Source organism: Dipodomys spectabilis, unplaced genomic scaffold, assembly GCF_019054845.1.
Source record: "Dipodomys spectabilis isolate Male_0828 unplaced genomic scaffold, ASM1905484v1 ptg000235l, whole genome shotgun sequence".
Lineage (NCBI taxonomy): Eukaryota > Metazoa > Chordata > Mammalia > Rodentia > Heteromyidae > Dipodomys > Dipodomys spectabilis.
In genome coordinates, this window is record NW_024870912.1 from 2,089,704 (window position 1) to 2,112,585 (window position 22,882).

Here is a 22,882-nt window from a genome sequence, read left to right on the forward strand (position 1 = left end):
AGAAAGCAAGACTTACAGGAGAGCATCTGTTTGTTAGGAGCCCATGAAAGATTCAACAATATGTTAAAGCTCTGGAAAATCACCCAGAAATCCAAGAAATCACTACAAGGTCAGTGTTAGGAAGGGAGCAGGGTCTTAAACAGAGCAGCAGTGACAGGTAAGGGAGTATGACGAAGCAGCAGTCCAAGAGACTCATTTATGATGCCACATGCTTTCATTTATCCTGGAAATAGTTTAAGTAAGGAAAGTTTTTACCTGTGATGTCCTGCATAACGTGGACCTCGGATATGGCCTATTCCTCGGCACCCAGGAGTAGGACAAACAGCTTGACCTGGAAGGACTTTCACATCATTTGCCCCTTCAGGAAGTAAAAGAACATACCTTGAAAACATCCTCATTAATGAAGAACTTGGAGAGACTAAAATATGCAAATGATGTTGAGATTTTACAAATTCAAAGCAAACTGTCACCTCAAAAACACTTCCTGATTACTTGTGATGTGTTTAGAAAATTACTTAGCAGAAAGGATCAGTGCTATAATAAATAATACAGCACACCTAGTACCAAAGGAAGAAGAAAAGGAAGAGACATTTGATTTTTTTAAGTATGAGAACTCATTTATCTCTCTGGGAGATTAATATGATGAGAGAAGACCCTGGGTACCTAAAACCTCCTCAACCAGGTCAGCCAGTGTATTCTTAACATAGCACACAAGGCTCTAACCATGATTGCTCAAGTGGCTGCCAAGCTAAGCACAGGAAGACCTGACATTAATTTCACCATCACTCCTGTACTAAGCTCTAACCACTTCCGGCCAGAGTCCAAATATGACCATTCCAAGAGGCAGTCTACCCCATGACCATTCCAAGAGGCAGTCTACCCCTAAAACTGATCAGAATTAAACCCACAGCATCCATTCTGATTTTCCTTACTCTTTCCCCACCCTCAGCCACACACACACACACACACACACACACACACACACACACACACACACACAGAGTATTTTAAATACCAGTGTAGAGCCAGGCACTGCTGGTAATCCTGTAATTCTAGCTACTTAGAAGGCTGAGGATTGTGACATGAAGTCAGCCTGGGCAGGAAAAAAATCATTGAAATTTTTATCTCCAATTAACCACCAAATATATAATCTGGAAGTAGAGCAGTAACTTAAGTAATAGAGCACCTATCTTGACTTAAAAAGCTAAGAGAGAGGGCCCAGGTCCTGGGTCCAAGCTCAGTACTGACACAACACCAACTTGAGGAATATTCCATCCTGAACCCTCATGCTGTTCTAGGTCTTAATTTCCTGATATTTTAGCACTCTTTATCCCTCTCCAGCAGTCAGACTTCTATATCCTGCTCAACAAACTCTGTTTCTCCATCCTCATCTGTTTTTCCTCCTTCCAACTCTACTTTCTGCCAGCTCTGGGCTGAAGGCATGCTCCCTGTAGCCTTCTTCAGGGGAAACTTTATTTTCTTCAGGCCACTGCACTCCAGTCTTCTGAGGCTGATGACTCAGGCTCTACCATGTTCCCTCTTGCCCAGCTGTTCTGTCAGGGAAAACTCTGGCACCCAGGCCACCACATTCTACTCTGTTTATCTCTAGGCGTCAACCTAGGCTGGCTCCACACCCACATAGGTTATCATCCAAAGTGCCATACTAGCAAGTCACTGATCTCATGTCGTCTTCCTGAAACCCATTGGTTATGGAACCAACCCAGATGCCCCTCAGTAGATGAATGGATCAAGAAAATGTGGTATATATACCCAATGGAATTCTATGCCTCCATCAGAAAGAATGACATTGCCCCATTTATTAGGAAATGGAAAGACTTGGAAAAAATTATATTAAGTGAAGTAAGCCAGGCCCAAAGAAACATAGGTCCCATGGTTTCCCTTATTTGCAATATCTAGTATAGGTATGAGTCAAGCGGAAAAAGTCAGAGAATGTGATGTTAGGAAAACGAACCCTCAAATATGTATTTTAATGTTTTTGTTTCATTCATGCATGTGTTTCTAACGCATTTATAATATTATTTCTTTGTTGCTTTGTATGTCCCTCCCCCACAGTGTAACCCCCGCTTTCACTATATTTGATGTCAGTATAACATGTGGAGGAGACGGGGACAAACAAGTCGTTTAAGGATTCAGGTGGACCTGTTGCAACAATGAGAAGTACAAAATGTCATGTCAAAACCAGCTTTACAATGTCGGTGGGGGGGAGAGAGGGGGGGTATGATTGGGTGGGGGGGAGGGGGGAGGCTGGGAAGGGAGGTGAAGGGTAAACAAAGGAGAAGGCTGCAATGCTTGGTAAGAAATGTATGCATTTTCCTGCCCATGTAATTGTAACCCCTCTGTACAGTATGTTTTCAAATAAAATAAAAAAAAAAAAAAGAACTCAAGCATTTGTATGAGGAATGTGTGTCCTATTGTTACTATGGATAACTCCTGCTCTTCTTCTGGTCTCAATTCTATTTCACTTTCACAGATCAACTCCTAAGCATTTCCTTCAATCACAAATTAAATAATTTCCTGGCTATTGGTTGTCTCTTGTATTAGATTGTGAGCTTTAAGACTAAGTTGGTTTCACCAGTACTTGGCCTAACATATACCTTTAGCTCTCAATATGTGCTTTTGTAATTTCTTCCCTGACATGTTCTGGGCTAGGAAAGAGGCTTGTAACACAATCAGAAATTCACATTTCAGAGTGATTATGTTGCATGAAAATACTGTCCATGGCCATGTCCCAAAGCACAATGATACGAATACATTCTTATTATCTGTACAGAACAGTAAGAAAAGCATGTAATAGGTACTTCTTACATTCTCAAGGCTTTATGAAACACTTTTAAGTAGTAGGTAGAGAAAATAAGAGCTGCCATTTTCAAAGGGACTTTTTGTAAATAGATTAATTTTTTTATTTAGAGGTATTGACACTTAAAACTATGAGAGACTTCTCAGAAGAAGAATAGTCAATAAACACATGAAGAAATGTTCAACATCTCTAGTCAACAATATTGAGATTCTACCTCACCCCAATTAGAATGGCCAGCATGAAGAAAACTAACAATAACACATCCTGGCATGGATATGGCCCAAAGGAAACTGTTATACTGTTGTTGGGAATGCAAACTTGTTCAACCACTCTGGAAAGCAGTATGGAGATTCCTCAAAAGACTAAACATAGAATTTCCCTATGACCCAGCAATTCTACTTCTGAGCAGTTATCCAATAGACCACAAACAAGTCCACACTAAAGCTACCAGCACAACCATGATTATTGAAGTACTGTTTACCATAGCCAAGATATGGAATCAGTACAGCTGTCCCGCCACAGACAAATGGATCAAGAAAATGGAGTGATTATGTTGCATGTGTGTGTGTGTGTGTGTGTGTGTGTGTGTGTGTGTGTGTGTGTGTGTATTGGAATTCTACTTATCCATCAGAAAGAATGTTGTTGTACCATTTGTAAGGAAATGGAAGGACTTGGAAAAAAAATTAAGCAAAGTAAGCCAGACATAGAAACTTAGGTTACATGCTTTCCCCTCATTTGTTATAGCTAGAATGTACTTATAAATCTATAAGTAAAAACACTGGGTGGTAAGCAAGGTGGTTACAAATAAGTTAACTGAAGTAGAATCGACTCTATGGAGAGCACAAATAGTGTAATTCTTAAAAACAACAATAACAACAACAACAACAACAAAAAACCTAAGTCAAAGCCCAACAAAATAAGTACCAAGAAATGGGTATTCTCAGCAGGATAGGGTGTGGCTAAGGGAAGAAGGATAGAAGAATGAAGCATGGAATGGGGAAGAATGCAGGCAAGAATTTATTGTATATATCACAGAATTGAGAAATATAAGGGTGAGTCAAAGCGGGGGGGGGCTAAAGATTTTGAATTGATGACACAGATCAAGATGCAATGTATATACAAACTGCTTTGTTAAAAGGAAAAAATTAAATACATAATCTAAATTTAAGGTAAGTAAGGGAGGGGGTGGGTTGGGAGAATGATGAAATGGGTGATATTGGTCAAGATGACTGTATTCATAACTGCTTTGGTGAATGAATGCTTAAAATAATTAACATATTTTAAAAATAAAAGTAGAAATATAGTTACTATAGAAAAAACATAGTAATGTTTGACTGAATTTGTAATCTGATTTACCTGAACTATATGGCCATCTATTCACTTAGAAATTATATATATTGAGGGCTGTATGTATGGGTCATACTAGTATAAAGCTTATCTTGCAAACAGTTGTTTGGCAAACATATATATATATATATATATATATATATATATATGTATGTATGTGTGTGTGTGTGTGTGTGCGTGTGTGTGTACATAGGTACATAAGTACATATATATGTATAGAGGGAGAGGTAGAATTTGACCAGTGAACATTGTACGCATGTATAGAAATGTAACAATAAAACCCTTTAAATGGTTTTTCTTTCTTGCTATTGTGTTCTAACATATTCATAAGATGATTTCTTTGTTGTTTTGTATGTCCCTCCCCCACGGTATAACCCTTGTTTTCACTGTATTTGATGTTGGTATAATTTGGGGAGGGGAAGGGAAAATTTTTTAAAATAGGGATACAGGTAGACCCATTGCAACAATGAGATGTACAAGATATTATGTCAAAAAATGAACTTTACAACTTTTGCGTGGGGGGGAAGGGGAAGTGTGGGGGGGGCGTTGCAGAGCAGGGTAGATGGGAAAGGATGGGAAGGGGAAACAAAGGAGGAGGCAACAATGCTTGATAAGAAATGTACTCTTTACCTTGCCCATGTAATTGTAACTTCTCTGTACGGTATTTTCACAATAAAAAAGACTTAAAAATCCTTTAAATATATGCTAATAGAAATGTATAGAAATGAAAAATAAATAAAAATAAAAACTATGATGTCCCTAATTAAGAAATATGCTTAGCTGAGTACAGTGGCTCCTACCTATAATCTAAGCTACTCTGGAAGCTGAAATCTGGAGGACTGTGATTCAAGAAAAGTCCAGGCTAAAATGTCCATGAGATCTCATCTCAATGGAAAAACCTAAAATACCTATTATCTATGCTATACTGGAAAGCACAAATAGAATTATCACAGTCCTGGCTGGCTTAGACAAAAAGTGAGAACCTATCTCAAAAGAAGAAAGGTTAAGAAGATACGTTGTACTTGTCTAGCAAACACAAAATCCCTAGTTCAAATCCTAGTATTGGTATGTATGGGGGGGGAGGGAAGAGGTGGAGAGAGAAACAAAGAGACAGATAAAGTGACAGAGAGAGATGGAGAAATACAAAAAGAGCATAGTAAAGGAAGAAATCTATGAGAAAAGGAAGAAACTTCAGGTACACCCACTTCATCTTCCAATACACTACCAACACTCTCTTGTAATCGCTTAGGATATTAAACTGCTAATATTCTCCGTCAGCCAGCTCAGATGCAACTCTGTGTGGACAATATTCCACACACAGTGAATGCTATTTAATATTGTTTTCACTACTGTTCTGATGCACTTGATTAAATTACGTCTTGAAGTGGTATTTTTAATATTAACCAAGGCATATTTATCTCCTGATCTCTGATGGGTACCATAATTCTCTCCTTGTTAGAGCTGGAAAAAGATGTTTGACCTTGACTATTGGGAGAAGACTTATCACATTAAGAACCACAGTAAGGGACATAAACGAAGAAGGAGTCAAAAAGGATATTAAATACAAATGCATGGAACCTAGCAATTTCCTTATTAAATTCTGAATGATGAAGTGTAATGGGTTGACTCAATGGTGAATTAGACAGAACCATCTGCTAGGGGAAAAGAACCTGTATATTCTACAATAGCTTATATTATTACTTCTAAGATAAAGGGAATTTATGATCAAATTATGTTTTCCTCCCTAAAATAATCATATTTTTGTCAAGAATATCTTACTTGAAATTGGATATTTACAAAAGTAGGTTTCAAGAAGTATTTTCAGTTCAAATCATTTCTTCTGAAAGTCAGTACTTAACTTTGTTACTTTTTCTTGCCTCCTTTTTTAACCCTTTGCTAAAGTGATCTTACTATCTTATCTACCTTCACTTTATGCGACTTAACTATTATAATCTGAGTACACACTCAAGGTAATAGTAGGTACAGAATGGATATTTCGTAAGCATATTTTAGGAATAAATCATGTCAATGTTTAATGTCTATATAATCTATCAAGTTTGTGAATATTTCCTTCTCATTTCAGAGTTCCCTTTTTCTGATATCAAGCTCTGCTCTTCTCCATCTGACATCCTTGAAGCCCCTGGTTAAATGAAGCAGTAGGAATAACTTCATATTTATTAGAAGCCTTCGATGGAAATTTTACACGGGCGGGAGTAAATCCAAAGGCAAGGTGCCTTTTCAAGGACAACAAAGAATAGAAAATGGTCTTATAAACTGTGAATTACCTGAATAGAGAATTCTGCTTCCTTTGTATAAGGAAAAGCAGTGGGATGTGCTCTTGGGTTCCCCATTCACAGGGAAGCCAGTAGTTTCTATGATGGTGCAGTTGCTTGCAGTGCCTCGTTGCTTGCTAAGCAAATCCTAATTGGATTCAGGAAAGCAATGTGTCCAGATAAAAGTATCCCTTTTCCAGCCTCTTGTACAGATCAAGTTATTTCCAGAACAGCAAGACCTCAGAGAAAGGTGCTGTGAGTCTGTCTTTAAATGTTTTAAAAGGGTAAAGAGGCTGGCACTACTGTGCCTAGTTCCCCTTTCTTTGAACTTCTTGGAATACAGATGTAAAGCTCATGAGGGGATAGCACAAGATAGGAAGCCAAAGTCTGGAGGAAGGCAGAGAAACACAGCCTAGAGCCACAACATTCATTGGTAGCCTTGGGCCCCCTTCTAGTGTTGTCATGGAAGGAAGGAAAACAGTCCTTTCTTTTAGTAAGCCATTGTAAACAGACTCTGTGTTACTTGAAACTAAACATTTCTGAGGCTAAAACAGCAATTCATTCCTGTTTGTCCTTTTGTGAAATCAAAATCCTTGAAACAAACAACCGAGTTGCATTGGGCATTAGCTCTATTGTCATGCAAAGGTGATATGATGTAAGCTATCATGGGAAAATCAAGAAAGAAAAGAGATTGTGCTAACCACCAGAAAATAACAGAAACTGTCTCTCCTCATTTCCTATTTCAAAATGGCCCTAGTTGGTGACTGTGGGTGATGTAATGAGAACATCATTTATTCCACCTACAATGGGTTCAAGGCTCAGATTTAGCTCCTCTTCCTGAGAAGGCTGCAGCATCACAATGGTGATAGTAAAGATGCTTGAAGCCAACTAAAGAAAATTTGTTCAAATACACGAATTCCAGACTGATGCTGGCCTGCATCAGAGGAAAAGGATTAGGCCTGTACTATTCTTATTCTTATTTCAAAAGTAATTACACATTGAGGGAAGAGTATGTGGCTCAACCTGACTCAGTTAGTAAGCATGCTACAAAGAAATGACATTAGCACTGGGTGGCAATACCCACTAGAGAAAATACCAACACTGCCATTTAAAACAGGAAATAGATTTAAATGCCGCTAGTAACAGACAAGATAACTGATTTCATCTTTTTTTTTCTTTAAATAAAAATAACCACCAAGAGTTCATGACTCCACTTCTGGCTTTTTGCAGGCAATTGGTATTCTCACAGACTTTTCTGTCTGGGCTGGTTTCAAACCATGATCCTTAGTTATCAGCCTCTGGTGTAGTTAGGTTACAAGAGTGAGCCAGTGGCTTCCAGCTCCATTTTTCATTTTAATCAAGTCACTTAACTTCCTTCCTTCCTTCCTTCCTTCCTTCTTTCCATCCTCCCTCCCTCCCTTCCTTTCTTCCTTCCTTCTTCCTTCCTTCCTTCCTTCCTTTCCTTCTTTCCTTCCTTTTCTTCCATTTTTGCTATTGAGTTGCATCAGTTATTTATACAGACAAATATGAACTCCTTATTAGATTATGATTTAAAAAGCTCATCCTGTAGGCTCTTTCCATTTCTTGGTGGTGAAGCTTTTTAATTTGCTTTAGTCCCACCTGTGCAGTTTTGCTTTTGCCACCTGTGCTTTTGTTGTCACCACCAAAAACTTACTGTCAAGATCAATATCGAGAACCTGTTCCTCTATGATCTGTTTAAAGAGTTCTATACGTTTAGATCTTACATTTAAATTACTAACTCATGTCAAGTTGATTTCTACATACAGTGTTTAAGAAAGACAAAGGCCTAACTTCAATCTTCTCTACTTAGAGAAGGTGGAATACCACTATTCATTAAAGAGCTTTTCTCCCTAATTGTGAATTCTTGATGTTCATGTCACAAGAAATGAATGGGGAAATGGGATTTAAGTAATGTCAAGTATGGGTGACTCTATCTCTTGCTATGGAGGTAGAGACTGTATTCACTCTTTGGTTCCAACATTTTTCCCAAATGTGAGCAGTTTCTGGAACACGGGATGTTCTTGGTATTTAAAAACATATAACACAGCCTTCAATTCACTGCAAAGACTTTATGCAATCCTCACTTGGCCCACAGTCTGGGCCTGTGAAAGACAGTGACCCATCCTAATGGGCTTTCTACTACCTCTTACTAATGTTCACTAACAGACTGTTTACATTGCTTGCTGACTTAAGAGCCTAATCCTACAGTCATCTGTGACTCCAGTGTGCTGATGGGTTTTTCCTGGTTGCCTAACATTGTAATGCAATTTTGTGGGAGGCATTACATATAAAAGATTACTTTCTTAATGACTCCAGGTACAAAACAAGCACATTGCAATAAAAAAAGGAGGAGGATAACTCCAATGGAAATGACGGTGAATGTTCTTGTCAATCTAAAAAGCATATACTATATATTAAAGAATGAAAATTTCCATAACCGTATTTCTTCTGTTATGCTTTGTAATTCCTTGAGACAATCAACACAGCAGAATGAAGCAGCCATAAAGACAATGTGGGTTCTGAAAAGGATTAATGTCTTAAAGGACAGGCTCTGCATGGCAGATGCCCAAGGGCTAGGATCTCAACAGTTAAGTTCAACTTCTTGGTGATTTTATATATACAGAAAAACATGTGCAGGACCCAATACAAGCAAACCTGGGTGTATTCTAAAGATGTCAGCTGATGAGAAGGACAGAGCAGAAGGCCAGGCAGCTAGGGATGGAGTCTAGCAAGCCTTGTCAAATTGAATGGTGAGAAATGACAGTGGTCAGAGGAAGAATGACTCTGTAAACATGTTAATCCTGTGAGTCAGTTGTGCAGGTAGAGAGCAGTGGTTTCCATAGGTGGAAAGACAGGAGCAGGAAATGTTACTGCCCCCAAAGATTTGTGGAAAATTCCCTGCCATCTCATAATTACAGAAAGCTTATGAGCTCAAGGGAAACTGTCTCCTTTGCTATTGAAAAATATTCTAGTGTTCACTTTCGGATCGGAAATGAAGATGACGGTATATCTGGATGAATAAGTAAAGGCTTTTAGTTCCTAACGCGCTCTGAAGTTTTCAGTTTGTCCTTCACTGAGTTAATTGGTTTTCAGATCTATGTTCAATATCTTAGTTCTTGATTACAAAGTAAAATGAAAACTATCATAACTGTCATTACAACTCTTTTTTCATATGAGGAACATGTTTCTTTTACACTAAGAAATTGTGATTCTGCATTAAGAGTCGTCATTTAAAGATACATCTACTTGTAAAACAACATGATTAATTAATCCAGCCTTCCTACCATCATGAAAGACAAATGAACAAAACATGTTCCAAGAGACTAAGCACCCCAAGCTTGTCTTGAGAGTGACATCTGGAGTTGCCCTCACCTACCCCTTGGGTTCACCATGACCCCTAATTCTGGAAGAAGATACTGCTGTGACTGCAAGAAGCATCTCTGAGAAGACAATGAAGTACGAGTGTATTGGGCAGCCTGCAGGAATCAGGTGTTGCCTGAACTGAACACATAGTTTAGGCATCTGTCCACAGCCCTGCTGCATCTAGACAGCACAGGCTCTCAGGACTTATGCTCCCACAAATTGTAGCACTCTGGGGCCTTTATCATCCTGGTCACCAGCATAGAACTGATGTCCGACACAACTCTGCAAGTCCTCAGACAGTGGTTAGTAAACTAGAGATCCCAAATAAATCGTTACTCAGCAAAACAAAGTTGGTAGAATCCTTCCCAAAGTTTATCTAGCAGTCAACAACTCAATACATCATGTTCCCATTTCCAGGCATTGTAAGAAAACAAAGAACACTTTTATTCTCTACTCTGGGAAGTGTGATGGTCTTCAGAAGGCTAAAGTTCTTCTACAGAAATCCCCAGTGTTTCCTACTTAACTCAGGTCTCCATGAAGCATACTCATGTATTTGACTTACATTTATCTTCAGCCAGACCTGGATCATATTTGGGACAGGGTGACAATCTAACCATTCTGTCTAACCACTGACTTATTTCATGACTTTTAGAAGTAGGAAGTGCTTTGCTTTGTCTTTGTTTGGTGTGATTTTCTTCATGGGACTAGAGTTTGAAGTCAGGGCCTCAGTGCTCACTATTAAGCCATATCTGTGGCTTTGCTGTACTGATTATTTTTGAAATTTGGTCTTGCTTTTTGCCTGGGCATATATGTAGACCTGTGATTCTCCTTTTTGTGTGCTTCTAGCTGTAGCTGAATTGAAAAGTATGCACTCTTATACCCATCTGCTTCTACTGAGATAGAGTACTGTGAACTTTTCTTCCTGAGCTGGCCTAGAACAGTTATCCTTTTGTTCTCAGCCTTCCATACAACTAGGATAACAGGCTCAGTTGATTGCTGGGAAAGGGTTTCATTTAGATGCTCAATTTGGTCTGACCTGTCATATTCCCAATCTTATCCTTCTAAATAGCTAGGATTTTAGGTATGAGCCACCAGCACCCAGCCACATGTTCTATTTTAAATGTGTACAGAGTTGAAATACAATATACTATTGTCCATACATGAGATGACTAAGACTGCCCTGGCTTGTCAACTCTGAACAGAGGCTGCTGGTGAATGAAATCATCTACTTATGAGCAGGAAATTGTCTGCCAAAGTGTTCTGAGCTAGACAGGCAGAGACCAAGTTTAGAACAAAGTAAATGAATTCTGCCCTCACACTTCAGAAGCTAGACATGGGATAAGTACTTCTACAAGGAACATTTAAAACAGATAACATCATTAAGACTGTAAGTACATTTTGAAATGTATGATTTTTTTCTTGATAAGTCTATCATGTAAATCTGTAATTAGGGACTTTGAAAATAGCTAACTTTTTTAAAAAAACACAATATGCTGTAATTGTCTATTAAGTCAATGAGTACTCAGGGACTCTTAAAACCACTGATTGCTTGCTGTGCTTTGGAAGAACAAGTACTTCTAGAAAGATTCCTTCTGAAATTCTCTTTAAGATAGAAGGTATTTGCAAGTGTGCTGCTACCTGCCTAATAACCTTTGTTTCTCAGGGGATTGACATGCATCCATGAGCACAATGAACATTCCAGGTCTGAACTACAATTAGACTAACTCTTATTTTTATAACTGAAGCAAATTTCCATCTTGGATTAAATAAAACTTTTGAATTCCACCGAGTTCCAAATGTTCATTAGGGAGGACTTTATTAATCACTCATTTTCACTCATTTCTGAATGTAAACTAAGTATTTTATCTCACTTAAGAGGATAAGCAATGGACCAGAGCATATGGTATATTTTCAAGTCGTTCTGTTGTTTTATACAAGTTGCTGTATAATGAACTGAAATGAACAAAAATAGAGTGTTGTCTTTTATCTGGTTATGCTCTATTATGCTCACTGATGTTCAACAGTTAAAATAGATGAGCAGTATTCACAAGGTCTTCAATAAAAATCACAAAGATGATATTGTTGTCATTGTAATATGACAATTCTACTCACAGTAATGCCTTACCTTCAGTATAAAGCCTCATTTGATCTCCTCTGTAAGCAAGCATTATAATTACTTCCAAACATAAATCACATAGAAGGTAAAGTAGGATCAGTGGCATAATCATCATTTAGACATGGAGGCCTGCTGGAAGGTCTCTTTTCCTGCCAGTCAGCTTCCTATTTGGGTATATTTCCTTTGTCAGTTGTAGGGTTGTACCAGCCCACATCCCTCTGAGGAGGCCTGACTGAACAATATGTAATTATTCATTCCAGCAAGGCCACAGACATAAGCCAAGAGTAGTGTAATCCTAACACTCTTGAGGCTGAGGCAGGGGGATCTCAAGTTAGAGGCCAGCCTGGGCTACAGAAAGAGAAGGAAGACAAACAAGCAGGCTGCAGGTGAGAACCCAAGACAGCCTCTAGAGATGTATGTCTCTTTGGCATCAGTGACTATCCAACTCTCTGACAGAGAGAAAGTTTTGAAAGCTAGATCCTGGAGAAGACTGACAGTCACATTGCTCAATATCTCTCCATCCATGAAGCTTACAGTTCCATGGGGGATAATGACAATTAAAACAATACACAGTGTGATATGCACCATGGAGAAAAGGAAGTGGTAAAATGGGAGAAATAATGGTGGTGGTTCTTAAATAACATGGCCAGGAAGGGATTCTTTAAAGAAAGGACATCTGAGCTGAATTCTAGAGAGAAAGTGTTATCCATTAGAAGAGCAAGTAAATCAAGTTAGACAGACAAGACAGCATATTCAAAGGCCCAGGGGTGGAAAGAGCTTGTGCTTAAAACCCAAATGAAAAGTGCACAGCAGACAAAAAGCAGAATGAAGACAAGGAGGCCTAAGGGAAAACAGGAAGAGCAAGGAGAAAGGAAGGCAGGAAGGGAGGGAGGGAAGAAGGACATGAAGAAGAGAAGAAGAGAGATTCAAGAATGGTGGCTATGTCCATCTGATTTGATAACTGGAAAACTATTGACCAAGTCAATGAATATCATTTTATTTCACTAGTAACATATTTAAAACATTTTTATTTAATGATAAATAAAACAAGTTCTCAATTGAATTTGGTTTAAAAGATGTGATTATAATGTCTAGATCAATAATATGAAATGTCCTGAACTATCTTCACTGTTACTCAATATTCGTATAGTAGAGAGCGTACAATTTCATTAACTATCTATGAGGAAAAAAACAGTTTGTAAAAGTTCTAGGAAGTAATATCCTAATTTTCTGGGCCAATGAAGAGAAATGAATGTGCCAATGCCTTCTGCCTTGGCCCTGCTCTATGCTTACGGGTCCCTGGGTGCCAGGCATTTCCAAAGCAGTTGGGATGGTAGTTAGTGCTCCAAGACTTCAGAGCCCAGTTTTCAAGTGTAAAACAGAGTACAAATCTAAATTTAAGATATCCTAGCTCCAGTCTACCATTGTGTTTCTCAAACTTGGATAAATTCTAAAGCAAGAATTGCCCGACACTGCATTGTGCAATGGAATGCGTTGCCTTCAGGTAAATACTGAATCATGTAGGAAAAGCAGTGAGCTACATGTACAGAGCATTCATATCAGATATGACATGGGTTGTGGCTTCTAAATAATGTGACTGTGAAGAGTCCCAAGGGGCAATCTGCCAAGACGGCTGTGTACGCAAGGCTTTTACTTGAGACATTTAATGTCCTTCTAAGGATAGTCAAGAACCCCAAAGCATGACAGAAAGATCTTCAGCTCAACAGTACCTAAGGCTTAGGTACTTCCAATCCAAAGGCTAGCAAAGCACCATCAGGAAGGGCTATACATTAGACGAAAGAGATAATTATAGAGTCCTTCTAAAATGAAGAAGAGACAATCGAATAATAAATAGGAAGGGAAGCAAGAGGAGCCGGGATCACTCGGTCAGCCACATGGGATTTCCTTCTGGCTAAAGGTCCAAAGTAACATAGGTCCCATGGCTTCTCTTACTTGCAATAGCTAGTATATGTCTGGGACAAGTAGAGAAGGTCAAAAGCTATGTACAAATGTCTATATAAGATGATATTAAGTGAAATGAACCCCAAGATAGGGACACAAGTGTTTTTTTCTTTCTTGCTATTGTTTCTAACATATTTCTTTGTTGCTTTGTATGTTCCTTCCCCACGGTATAACCCCTGTTTTCAGTGTATTTGATGTCGGTATAATTTGGGGAGGGGAAGGGTAAAAAACAAAATGTTTAAATAAGGATACAGGTGGACCCATTGCAACAACGAGATGTTCAAGACAGTATGTTGAAAAACAAACTTTAGAATTTAGGTGGGGGGGGGGGGGCGGGAGTGTAGTTGTGGAGGTGGGAGGGAAGGGATGGTAGGGAAAAACAAAGGAAGAGGCAACAATGCTTAATAACAAATGTATTCATTACCTTGCTCATGTAATTGTAACCCTTCTGTACAGTAGTTTCACAATACAAAAATCTTATTTATACAAGAACAACAACCAAGTTCCTGCTCCCCATAGGCTATTCCTAAACACTGTTTCAAGAATTTATATTCAAGCTGAGCTCTCATGGCTCAAGCCTGTAATCCTTAGCTACTCAGGAGGCTGAGCTTTGAGGATCATGATTCAAAGCCAGCTCCTGTGGAGAAGTCTGTGTCCCTCTTATTTCCAGTTAACCAGCAAAAAAAAAAAAAAAGCCAGGCGTGGAGCTGTGACTCCAGTGGCAGAGTGCTGTTGTTGAGAAAAAATCATATTAAGAGCTCTGAGGACTCTGAGTTCAAGTCAGTACAGCACAAAACCCAAATATTCTGCTATGGTCTTGGCCAAAACTTAATTGCACACATACCTGTGCAGAAGCTGGGCGCTGCAGCACACATGTACAAATCTTGACTCACTTTGGCAATGAGATAAATGGTACTAGCCAAATGGAAACAAAAGGGACTATCATTTATTCAGAAAGATCTGAAATTTTAATAAAGTCCACTGAAATTTGTATGAGAACCAAGGAGTTCCAATTAGCTTATCCACGGGCAACTTCCTTCTCTAGAAAGAGCATTCCTAGCTCAGGACCTTTGTGTACTTTTGAACTCAGTTCAGGTGGGCTTCTCGAGGCCCACCTGGGATAACTCAATGGTCTTCAGCAACCTTTTTAACAGTAAATCAGCAATGGAGATTTAATTTAGCTCTCACTCATTTTAACAAGCAGCTGTGTGATTTTTAATTCTATTTTCATACGTTTGTAAACTGGAGCCTTTTCAGATTTAATTGGAATCTCAAGAAGAAACAAAACATACACACAAATAGAGAGAATGCAATCCATATAAAAATGGGTTTTATCATATATATTTTTTCTCCTTTTGATTCTAAATTAATTATTACAACCCTCATTGTACTTATTTTCAGAAGAGGAGACATTCATAAAGAGAAAGAGGTAAGAATGATAGATTAAAACAACTCTACATCATGCTTCCTTTTAATCAGTATACTTTCACACAAGACAACTGACTCAAATCCTGCTGTGATTTCATTTGCAAAAACTTCGCTAAATTAAGTCGATACAGTAAGTAAAACTCAAGCCAGACTTCAACTGTATAAAAGAGTAGGATAGGTTAGATGATATCTAAGATTTTTCTCTATGCCTTGCACTTTTAATAAGGTTTACAATGTCTTATCAATAAAATAATAAATTTTACATATTATTATATGTAATATAATAAAGCCAATTGTTAAGACATATAAACCAAAGTATAGAATGCAAAAGGATCTAAAAGTTAAAATATTTTGAAGTATCTTTACAATATGAATGATGACTTTTTGTTCGTATATGATTTTTTTTTTTTAGGTCCGGTCGTTGGGCCTAAACGCTGGGCCTGGGCGCTGTCCCTCAGCTCTTCAGCTCAAGGCTAGCAGTTCTACCACTTGAGCCACGGCACCACTTTTGGCTTTTTTCTTTTTGCTTATGTGGTGCTGAGGAATTGAACCCAGGGCCTTGAGCATGCAAGGCAAGCGCTCTACCACTGAGCCACCTTCTCAGCCCCTCATATATGATTTTTTTAAAAGGCATGGTGTGGCTTTCTAGATTGATTATAAAATGCAGTGGGTTTTGCTGCAATTATCAAGGATACTGGAAGGTGAGGTGAGAAAAGCTTAATTCTATGAAGAAAATCAACTCTGAGTGACAATAGCATTCAGAAATACAAGATGGCCATCCTTCTGTCCATCCAATGTCATCCATAAAACCAGAGACAGAATGCTGACGGAACAGCTGCTGGTTTCTCCCCACATTACCTGACAACTGCCAGGGTTTGTGATCTCTCTGTATGATGGAGTCACCGGGATATAAGGGGCAGCAACAGATAGGTGGTGTGCTATCTTCTGAATTTCAGGAGGTGACACTCAAGGCTCTGTGAGTGAATCTCTGTGATGTAAATGAAGGTTTCCAGAGGAAAAGGGTGGCAGGGGAAGATGTAGTGACCAGGGAAAGGCTGGCTGAGCCTTGTGTACATGAATAGGAATGCAGAGCACAAAAGACACTGCCACCAAGATTGGAGATGATGAGGTGAGACTGGAGACTCACATCAACTATTTCAGGAAACAAATGGGAAGGTATATTCATGAAACCAGTTCAAGGTCAGTGCCAGATCCTCATACTTGGCTCTGTTGGTACACACAGACCAGCCAATGGAAAAAAAAAGATTAATAACTAAATAGACAGTAGGATCGATTTTGGAATAAAGAAAAAGAAAGGCTGGAGGTAAGGGTGTAATTTTGTTTTTACAAGATGGGCATAGGTGATACATATAGAACCACACAATGAACATGCCCTAATGTCTATGTATTTAAAAATCAGTAAGACACCAACTTCATTGATGTATTGACCACTGATGAGTTCATAGCCAAATGTACTTGGAGGAGTTAATACCCAGCTAGAGAAAGTAATCACTGGGGATGCCTTTGATGTTCTAACTTGTTTCTTAACCTGTCCTCTCTGATTACCAGCTTCTGTGAGGTGATTGGCTTCCTCCCCCATACCCTTACCCCATGCTGTTTCTGTCTTATGAAGACCTAGAAGCAACCAAGTCAGCTGAACATTGACTGAAATCTTTGGGCAAGAGCCAAAAGAAAGCCTTCTTCCTTTAATTGTTTTCATCCAGCATTTTGTAATCACAATAAAAGGCTGACTAAATACAGGACACAGGAATCCTATAATACTGTCAACAACACTCAGAAATCAATTTCCTAAGAAAGAAATGTACCTAAAATATTGGAAAATATTAGTTGTGTTATATTTAGTTCAGTTTCAAAGCTGTAACCATTGATAATAGACTTACTTTTATATGCAAATAAAAATCTATTGGATGCTATATTTGTTCATGGCAGTTGAAACTAACTGAGCACATGCTATGAGCCAGGCAGTTTTTGAAGTGCTAAGTATACATGTATCTCATTTCCCTGTTATAAGTTTATGAGACAGACAATAGGCTCTCTATTTTATAGATAAGGAAACTGAAGCACAGCAAAAGGAAAAAAAACTATAAAAGTAATAAAACTGAGATTCACATTCAAGCATTCTGACTAGTTTTTCCAGTTAAAACTAAACTACCTTTCCTTTAGAATTTGCATTTTCAGGTGCATCCCAGCCTCAAGAGGATCATATTTTGAAAAATAATTTTAACTATGTAAATGATACATGGCATTGAGAAGGAGAATGGAGACAAGAGATGGGTTCTGAAGAAATGATGTGGGAGAATCAGCAGAACTTGGCAGTATGAGTGCATTGAAGGAGAAACAAGGAAAATGTCATGTCTTGAATAGCTGAAGTAAGGAGGGAGAACTCAGGAAGTTTCTACAGTTGAAACAGCAAAATATAGGCTTAGGATGAAGTTGATGCATAGACTTCAGGCTTCTAGAAGACATCTAAGTTTACAAGCCAGGTGGGCAGCTTCACAAAAGAACAGGCAATGGGTCAGGTGGAAGGAAGAGAGCTGTCCTTTTCCCTGCAATGCTGAAACATCTCTCCCCACTCTGAAATCAATCCTAATTGAGAAAATTATTGTGTGCTGAATGGATGCAGATGTGAGAGCTTAACACAAAATTAAAACCATCTCCCCAGCATGTGGGGGTATAAATTCAGGGAAAATAAAAGGTGGGATCAGAGAAATCCACCAAGCACAAATAGTGGTCTAATTTCCCAACCTGGAATCCCCATAGAGTGCTAAGCATGTTCATCCCAGATTTCTATCCTTTTGTGTGTAAAGCCTGTGCTTGTCAAGACACTGTGACTGCGTAGCTGGCATCTCAGTGACTCTGCAGTGTTTGAGGATGCTTGACCAATGTAAAACTGTCCATCAGATTATTTTGTTAAGGATTCTTCTCACTTTGACAAGAAGGGAAGGGAAGCCATCCTGGATGCCACGCATCCTTTTAGGTCTCAGGTTCAAGCATCATTGGGTAGGTTCTACATGAGACACTTCCATTAGGAGAACAACATTTTATCTTTACCCAAAGAAGCTGATGGGAGGCTTGGAACAGAAGCAGGGAGGAAATGAAACCAACACAGAATGGAGAACATTTTCACTGATGTCTAGAACTAGTTATTACTCATGTCAGCTTAATCAGATCAGAGGATTCCTTCAGACAAAAGATGAGGTATTTTGGTTGGATGCTCATTAGAATTTAGAATGCTTAATTTCCTCCTTAACTTTAAGTGCCTACCAAGGCAGAAATAATGAGGATAGCAATAAAATAGAAGGCTTTAAACATTTTTAGCATTTAAAAGATTTAAGATTTCTAAAATTTTAAATATTTTTCTAAAACATTTTGTGATCTCTAAAATTAAATTAAGTCTATAAAATTAAATTCAGTTGGGATTTTTTTTTTAAAAAAGTAACTCTGACTTCAGCTAAAATCAATCATCAACATTATATGGATTTAGTGATACTGGTCCTGTTTTGCAAACTAAAACAGAAAATAAAGATTTCCTTGAAAATTATCATGGGTACAATTTTCTTAGTGATTATTACCTTTTATGTATATAAAAATGCCCTTTGAGACTCATTTATGAACAACTGGCTTTCAGTGTAGATGTACTAATGATTGATTAATTCACTTATCCCTTATTTTGTTCTCAAATATCTATAGTGACAGGAGTAAGCAATGCCACGCCTGGAGTTTGGGTCAAGTACTTCAAAGCAACTGTGAACAGAGTACTTACAAAGTGGTACTTCCAGTGGATGTCCTGTTACATCACACCATCCAATGGGGTGAAGGTCAGGGCTGTCTACACCCATCCAATAGTCATACTTATGGTCCCAACCATCAAAATGAACCTGTTAAAAGGAATTTTGAATAATTACTACTTTTCAAATAATATATCACTTATTCTTTTGTCAAAATATTTGAAAACAGATCTCTGAAGCTGAGATTGAAATTGTATAAATCACATCTTGCAGCGGAAACAATATTTGAAACCTGCCATCTTATAGCCCCTCTAATCTAGCCAAGAAAGGTTCTTCTATCAATTTTTCAAAGAAATATAAAAAGTTGGGAAATGAAAATTCCTTCAGAGATTGATTCAGACTTTGGAGGCTTAAGGCCAATCCATTTTCTCCATTAAGACAAATCCCGTGATGTTGTTGAGAAGACATTTCCTGTCCTGAGGGAGTCTCCTGGTAGCCATGGCTGGTACCATGTCAGCATCATAACAAGAATAGCCACATGGTTGGAACTGTGTCAGCATCATAACAAGAATAGCCACAAGTGCAAGTCTGGTACTGATGAAGCTAGAGTCTAGAATGCACAGAAGCAAGAAACTCCCAAATCCTCACAAATGAGGAAAGGTAGAGCAGGAACAATGGATACAAAGAGAGAAGACAAAGTATGTCACTAGGGTAACGGGATGCTATAACAATCTTGATAACTGTGAAAGGACAAAATGTCAACAGGAAACCTTCCAGGGAGCCGTCCACTTGGTAGAGGTTTATCACCACGTTGGATTCTATCTACCAAACAGACACAATGCTGCACACATATGCGCAGGCCTAAATGATAAAATAAAAAGTAAATTCTTACTTCTCAACTAACAAAAGTTTCATCTCTGGATGAAGATGTGTGTGCAAGGAAACACAGACATGAAAAGAGGTTATTATGTAGCTCATTTATTCTCTGATGTATTTGCTGGATTTGGTTACTAAAGTTAAATGGAGACTATATCTTTGGTAATGCAAAAAGAATCCTCAATAGTTTTTTGAAAAATACTTTGAATAAATAGAATAAGGTGTCTACCACAATAGGAAATGATTGGAAATAGACGTCTAAAATTCAGGACATAAAGAAAAGAAGCAAAAATTATATTTCCTGAGTCCTAGCATCTTTTTCTAAGGCAACCTTTTTCTAGTGATCTCCAAAGCATGGTTTCCACACCAGCAACATCAGCACCCTGGACATGAGGTAGGGAGAAATCCCCAGGCCCATTCCAACTCCAGCAGGGCAGGATAAGTACTCCAGATGCCACCATCTGTGGACCAGTGATCTCAAGAATTCCCACAATGTATTTCTCCCAGACGTTGGCTTCTGGGCATGCAGAAGATCATTTCATAGCACAAATTATATGTAATGACTGATTTAGATTTTGGACAGAAACCTGGTCATTAAATAAAGGAAAATACCCAGGCTGAACATGACCATCAGCCCTAACTATGACACAGAATGGAGAAATTTGGTCTCAGCAGTAGCTGTCATGTTGTGGCAGAGGACACACAGACGGGAGAGCTGGTAAGGCCGTGGGAAACTGAATGGCAGAGTGCTAGAAAAGGAGGAGCTACAGGAGATGACCACAAAATTGGGGAGGGGGAAGACGGCTCATTCAAGAGCTAGACTGTACTTATACAAGATGAGACTTCATGAAGATAAGCAGAGAAGCTAAAACAAAAATTAGTGGGGTTACATATTGCTGAGAGAGCAGAGACCAAAGTAGAGATTTCAATTATACTTGCAGAGAATCAATGAAGCACCCAAAAGTCTACCATTTGAGGAAATAACCATGTCTATAAGAGTTACACTGGATGAGCCTTAAAAAGACTCAGATTAAGAAGAGTCACCGGTAATTAACTGTCCAACAAGACCCACCAGTATCCTTCTGAAAAGATAAATATTACATCAGGTATGGTGGTGGCTCATGCTTGTTTGCCTAGTAACTTAAGGTACAGAGAGGGAAGATTGTGGTTCAAGGAAAGCCCAACAAAAAGGTTCAACCAATACAAAGCTGAAGGTGATATGTACAACTTTCATCCCAGCCATGCAGGAAGCTTAAACAGGAAGACCTTGGACTAGACTTACCCAGGCAAAATTATGAGACCCTATTTGAAAAGTGACTGAAATAAAAAGAGCTGAGGGTATGATTGCCTCCCTAGCAAGCACAAGGCCCTGAGTTCAAACTCTCAGTAGAGTGGGGGGGGTGGGGAGAGAATAATAATATTCATACTGCACACCATGCCATCCATAATGGGTAATATACAATGAAGTTATTAGACAAAGTAAGAACCACATGAATGAGAGATAATCAACTTTTTAAAAAAGCAGCCAAAAGAAACAGTCCCTGAGATGACCTACATGCTGTAGGCCAAGAAAGAGATACATTCAAGAAGTTAAAGAAAAAAAAATCTTCATGAATGAATAGAGAGTCTCAGGAAGGAAATAGAAACTTTTTATAAAAGAGACAAGTGTAAATTCTAGAACGGGAAAGCTAAGTGTCAGAATTTTTTAAAGTTTGAAAACGAGAACGGACATTACAGCAGATTAGTGGGAAAGCGGGTGAGTAAGAATGGAAGCAGACTCACAGAAGCTAGAACTCTAAAGAACAGTAAGTGGTTTAAATAATGAAGAGAGCTACAGGCACTTGAGATAACATCAACACAGGGGAGAGGAGGGGAGGGGAGGGGAGAGGAGAGAAGGGGAGGGGAGAGGAGGGGAGGGGAGAGAAGAGGAGGGGAGGGAAGGGAAGGAGAGGGGAAGCCAAACTAATCAAACACAAATAATAATATTGAAAAAGAATCTCTCATTCTCCCCAAGTCTCTAACTTACAAATTTAGCAAAAATGGTAAAATCCACCACAGTAAGTTTAAAGAAAAATGAAAACAACGCAAATCACAGTGAATGAAAGACAGAAAGGAATCCTGAGAGCAACCAGGGAAAGGCAGCAATTACACAGAGTGAAACTGATAGTTGACTGCTATGCCCCATTTTCAACGGAGGCATGAGACAGTTAAATGACATGTCAACACAGGGATTTATATCAGACCCAAAATCACTTAATATAGAGAAATTTTCAGATAAACAAAAGCAAAATGATAACTGCCCATTATGAATGAGCAGTTAAAGAAATGTCAAGGGAAGAATGTTAGGCTGATGGAAGGGGATGCAGGTAGAGTTCTAATCCACCGGAATGAGCGATGAGCAGACGTGATAAATGTGGGGAGGTTGGAAAGGCCAACTCAGCACTGTCATCAAAGCAAATTCTCTATGCGGCAGAATAAAACATAAAACAGTATGGTCATCTCTGTGGACACAGACGATGCATTTGACAAAGTTCAACATAGAACGATAAGCACTCTCGGCAAACTAAGATTTGACTGAGAAAGACTTCTGGAGACACTCACAGCTATATCACACTGAGTGACATGCTTTTCTATTGTAAAGATACTGTACAGAGGGGTTACAGTTACATGAGTCAGGTAATGAGTCCATTTCCTATCGAGCATTGTTACCCCCTCCTTTGTTTTTTCCCTTCTATCCCCTCCCTCCCCACCTCCCCAACTCCCCCCCTTCCCCTCCCCCAAGTTGTAAAGTTCATTTTCAACACAGTGTCTTTTATGTCTCATTATTACAAAGGGTCAACCTGTATCCTTGTTTCAGTAACAAAATACTGATGCTTTCTTGAGGGGGGGAGTTTTTCTGGGGCTTGAACTCATGGCCTGGGTGCTGCCC

At 38.8% G+C, this 22,882-nt stretch overlaps 1 protein-coding gene across 1 annotated transcript in view; it reads right to left on the bottom strand.

The window, feature by feature from the left end:
• The window catches only part of L3mbtl4 (L3MBTL histone methyl-lysine binding protein 4), a 310,153-nt gene that overhangs the window by 143,956 nt on the left and 143,315 nt on the right, over positions 1-22,882 (bottom strand). Inside the window, exons 12-13 of the mRNA XM_042699191.1 lie at positions 19,113-19,227; positions 256-358 (exon numbers count right to left, since the gene is read on the bottom strand). Coding sequence (XP_042555125.1) covers positions 256-358; positions 19,113-19,227 — 218 coding nt within the window. The remainder of the gene's footprint in view (positions 1-255; positions 359-19,112; positions 19,228-22,882) is intronic.